At 57.6% G+C, this 4524-nt stretch overlaps 1 protein-coding gene across 1 annotated transcript in view; it reads left to right on the top strand.

Moving 5' to 3' along the window:
- The window catches only part of GATAD2A (GATA zinc finger domain containing 2A), a 20787-nt gene that overhangs the window by 12771 nt on the left and 3492 nt on the right, over positions 1-4524 (top strand). Inside the window, 5 exon segments of the mRNA XM_057385008.1 lie at positions 197-328; positions 1588-1677; positions 2748-2879; positions 3293-3460; positions 4118-4449. Coding sequence (XP_057240991.1) covers positions 197-328; positions 1588-1677; positions 2748-2879; positions 3293-3460; positions 4118-4449 — 854 coding nt within the window.

The following is a 4524-nucleotide window of genomic DNA, read 5'->3' as shown; positions in this document are numbered from 1 at the left end:
TGGGATTCCAGCCGGGAATTCCCTCCTGGGATGGGGATGGGGATGGGATCAGCTGGGAATTCCCTGCTGGGATGGGGGTGGGATTCCAGCCGGGAATTCCCTGCTGGGATGGGGATGGGGATGGGGGTGGGATTCCAGCCGGGAATCCCCTCTGTAACTGGGTCCTTTCCCCGTTTCCCGGTGTTTCCCGGTGCAGCAGAGCAGCCCCGAGGAGCGCGAGCGCCTCATCAAGCAGCTGAAGGAGGAGCTGCGGCTCGAGGAGGCCAAGCTGGTGCTGCTCAAGAAGCTGCGGCAGAGTCAGATCCAGAAGGAGACCCCTGCCCAGAAGGTTGGGATCCTCCCGGCTCTTCCCGGCTTTTGGGGTGTTCACGGGATGGGAATCGGGCTGGGAGTTCCCGTGGATCCATCTGGGCCTTGGGATGGGTTGGGAATGATGGAGCTCGTCCCATTCCTGGGCCTGGTGTCTCCGTTTCCTGGGAGTTTTTGACCCCTTTTCCTGGGATTTCTTAGTCCTTTTCCCTGGATTTGTAACTCCCTGGTGTCTCTCCTTTCCCGGGATTTTTTAACACCTTTTCCCAGGATTTTCTCTGGAATTGCTGTGGGACAGCAGGGATCCATCCAGGCCTGGTGGAATCCGGGATGGGTTGGGAAGGGTAAAAATCCCATTGCCAAGGGCAGGGAATGTTTCCCAGTGCAGGATGCTCCCAGCCCCATCCAGCCTGGCCCGGACACTTCCAGGGATGGGCACTGCTGGAATGTCTGGGATGAGATCCTGGGAAGTGCCCACGCGATGGGAATCCCAGGCTGGCAGGAGCCAGGTCTGGATTCCTGCTCAGAATTCCAGGAGTGGAGCTGCACTCCCGGATCCTCCCACCCCAAATCCCGTCCCATCCTCCCCTTCCCTCCCACAGTGCAGGGAAGAGCCGATCCCAGCGGGAATTGTTCCCAAAAAAAGGCTCTGGAGGTGGAGGGAGGGAGCTGAGGGGTGGGAGGTTCCAGTTCCCTGCACAGCGAATCCRGAGGTGCTGCTGGGGAGATTTTGGGATGGGGTCTCCCTTTTCCTGACATTGCCCTGGAACTTTCCTGGAATTCCGAGTGTTCCAGGGTTAAACTAAACACGGACCTGCATCCCTGAACTGTGCAGGGAATGGGGTGGAGTTGCTGTGCTGCTGGAATGAGGGATGAGCTCGGGAGGCTGGAGCTGACAGTGGGGAGGGGTGGCGGAATTTATCCTGAATTCCTTCACATCCAAACGATTTTTCCTAAACGTTTTCCCACTTCCGTGCTGGAACTGCGAGAACACGGAGGCAGGCCCTGTGCCGAGCCGTCCCCTCGGGTTTTCCTGATCCTAATTCCTGCAATTCCCTAAMGATTCCCTGCAATTCCCTAATGATTCCCTGCAATTCCCTAACGATTCCCTGCCTGGGCTGCGGGAGGAGCGGGGGGAGCCGATTCCGAGGATTTTGCCGCCGACCCAGGAGGAGCCGAGCTCTGCACATTCCCTGCTTTCCTGTATTCCTGTATTCCTGTATTCCTGCTTTTCCAGCCTCATCCCTCTGCTCTCTCTCCGGTGTTTTCCTTTTCCAGCCCTCCGGCTCCTCGGGAAGCGCTGCGGCCGCGCCCCCGCCCTTGGTGCGGGGCCCTCAGACTGCTCCCGCTGGGAAAGCCTCCCTCCAGGTCAGTGGGAGCAGGGAAAAGCCCCGGGAAAACGGGAAAAATCCCGGGAAAACCGGCCCGATCCCCGGCTCCCACGCGATCCCGCTCGGAGGTGGACAGGGACAACGGGGTGTGGATCCTCTGGAGAACTGGGAATTCCAGGGAATCCCGGCAGGGAACTGTGGGGCAGCTGCAGAGGTGGAATTGTGGCCTGAGCAAAGGGATGAGTGAATCCCGGGATTTCCTCTGGAAGGGAATCAAGGGATTTCCTCTGGAATAGCTGAGGCAATCACAGGATTCTCTTTGAGGGAATCATGGGGTTCTTTCTGGAAAAGCTGAGGGAATTCCTGGATTTTCTGTGAGGGAATCACTGGATTCTGTCTGGAATTGCTGAGGGAATCCCGGGATTCTCTGAGGCTGAATTGGGGTTGGAAAGATCCCGTTCCAGGCTGAACAAAATCCTGGGAATCCTTAGGGAAGGAGAGCCCAGAGTCAGCAGACAGYTGTCAGTCATCCTCGTCAATCCATCATGAATTTGGGATTTAGAACGTTCCGCCGGAATTCCGGGCCTGAGGAAGGGGGGTTCTGCTCTGCTCCGGAGCCGTTCCCGAATCCAGAGGTGCAGGAATCTCCTCTGYGCCTCCCTGGGCAGATTCCAGAGGCTGGGAAGGAGGGAAGCGGGGAGCAGCCTTTGGAAAGCCCCAGGATGGGATAGACGGGAGCGTTCCGAGAGTTGGGAATATCCTGCCCAGCTCCAGGAGGAATTCTGAGGATCGAAGCCGGGAATCCTCGGGCCGCAGCTTTTCCAAACTCCTTTATCTCGATTCCCTTTCCTCCTCGTTTTTCCTCAAGCTTTCCCTTTCTCCTGYTTTTTTTTCCCTCATTCCCTSTCTGCCTTCCTCCACCCTCCTTTTGCTCCATCAATTCTCCCATTTGGATTCCCCATTTCCAGAATTCCCAACGTTTTTTTCCCCATTTTTATCGGGTTTTTTTTTGCCCACTGCAGCCGCCCTGACCCCATTCCCACCCTGCATCTTCCCACCATCCCACCCCTCCCCTGGCTCTGATCACAGCTTTTCCCTGTTTTCCAGACCTCTTCCAGCCGGATCCCTGGCACTGTGATCCCTCCTCCCTTGGTCCGGGGGGGCCAGCAGGCGAATTCCAAGCTGGGAACGCAGCAGAACCCCCAGATCGTGATGCCCCCCCTGGTCCGAGGGGCCCAGGTGAGCCTTTCCCTTTCCTTTCCCCGCTTTTCCTGCTCCCAATCCAATGAAAAATTCAGGATTTCTTCTTYTGGCTACAGCATTCCAGGGGTTTTATGTGTGTCCCATAAAAAGTTGTTTTCCTTAATTGTTAAAATGAATTCACCTCCTTCCAGCTTCCAGGGCTTTTTAGGAGAGCAGGAAGAGGGAATTAAACCCAATCCATATTTTTTCTTCTCATAATTCCTTCTATCCCATCAATTCCCACTTTTCCAGCAAATCCACACCATCCGGCAGCACTCAGGAGTTGCACTGTGAATTTGGGGATTTGGGGCAGGGATGTCTGGGTTGTGCTGGGGCAGAGGGAGCAGCGTCCCGGCTGTCCCTGCAGGCTCTCTGTGCCTTGGTGCCGTGCTCATCCCGTGTTTCCGCAGCAAATCCACACCATCCGGCAGCACTCGAGCACGGGGCCGCCCCCGCTGCTGCTGGCGCCGCGCGCCTCCGTGCCCAGCGTGCAGATCCAGGGCCAGCGCATCATCCAGCAGGGCCTGATCCGCGTGGCCAACGTGCCCAACGCCAGCCTGCTCGTCAACATCCCGCAGGTCAGCGCTGTGCTCGGGCTGCGGGGAGGGGAGCAGTGGTTCCAGCTCCCAGAGATCCCCTGGCCCCAAAAATACCCCAATCTTAGAGATCCCCCAAAAATCCTCCAATCCCAGAGATCCCCCGATCCCAAAAACCCTCCAATCCCAGAGATCCCCCGATCCCAAAAATCCTCCAATCCCAGAGATCCCCTGATCCCAAAAACCCTCCAATCCCAGAGATCCCCTGATCCCAAAAATCATCCAATCCCAGAGATCCCCTGGCCCCAAAAATCTTCCAATCCCAGGGATCCCCTGATCCCAAAAACCCTCCAATCCCAGAGATCCCCCGGTCCCAAAAACCCTCCAATCCCAGAGATCCCCCGGTCCCAAAAATCCTCCAATCCCACAGATCCCCTGATCCCAAAAATCATCCAATCCCAGAGATCCCCCGATCCCAAAAATCCTTCAATCCCAAACATTCCCTGATCCCAAAAATCCTCCAATCCCAGAGATCCCCTGATCCCAAAAACCCTCCAATCCCAGGGATCCCCCAATCCCTAAAATCCTCCAATCCCAGGAATCCCCCAATCTCAGAGATCCTCCAATCCTAAAGATCACCCAATCCGAGAGATCCCCCAATCCCTAAGATCCCCCAACCCTAGCTCGGTCTCTTGGCAGGCGTCGCCCACGTCGCTGAAGGGCGCGGCGGTGCCGGGGGGCGCGGGGGGCTCGGCCCCGGCGGGCTCTGCGGCGTTGGGGGGCTCGGGGGACGCCCCCGGCAGCAGGCAGGCCGCCGCCAAGCTGGCGCTGCGCAAGCAGCTGGAGAAAACSCTGCTGGAGATCCCCCCGCCCAAACCTCCTGCGCCCGAGATGAACTTCCTGCCCAGCGCCGCCAACAACGAGTTCATCTACCTGGTGGGGCTGGAGGAGGTGGTGCAGAACCTGCTGGAGACGCAGGGTGAGCCCGCGGGGTTTGGGGGAATAGGGGCGTTTCAGCCTTGGGGAAACGAGTTAAACCTCACACAAGGACTGAACTTAAACCTCACACCAACCTAAACCTGCTACAGGTTCAGCTGAGGCAATTT

This window comes from Malurus melanocephalus, unplaced genomic scaffold, assembly GCF_030028575.1.
Source record: "Malurus melanocephalus ecotype Western Australia unplaced genomic scaffold, MMel_1.1 scaffold_771, whole genome shotgun sequence".
NCBI classification, from domain to species: domain Eukaryota; kingdom Metazoa; phylum Chordata; class Aves; order Passeriformes; family Maluridae; genus Malurus; species Malurus melanocephalus.
The sequence above is the reverse complement of the archived record's forward strand: the minus strand, read 5'-3'. Positions and strand labels throughout refer to the sequence as shown.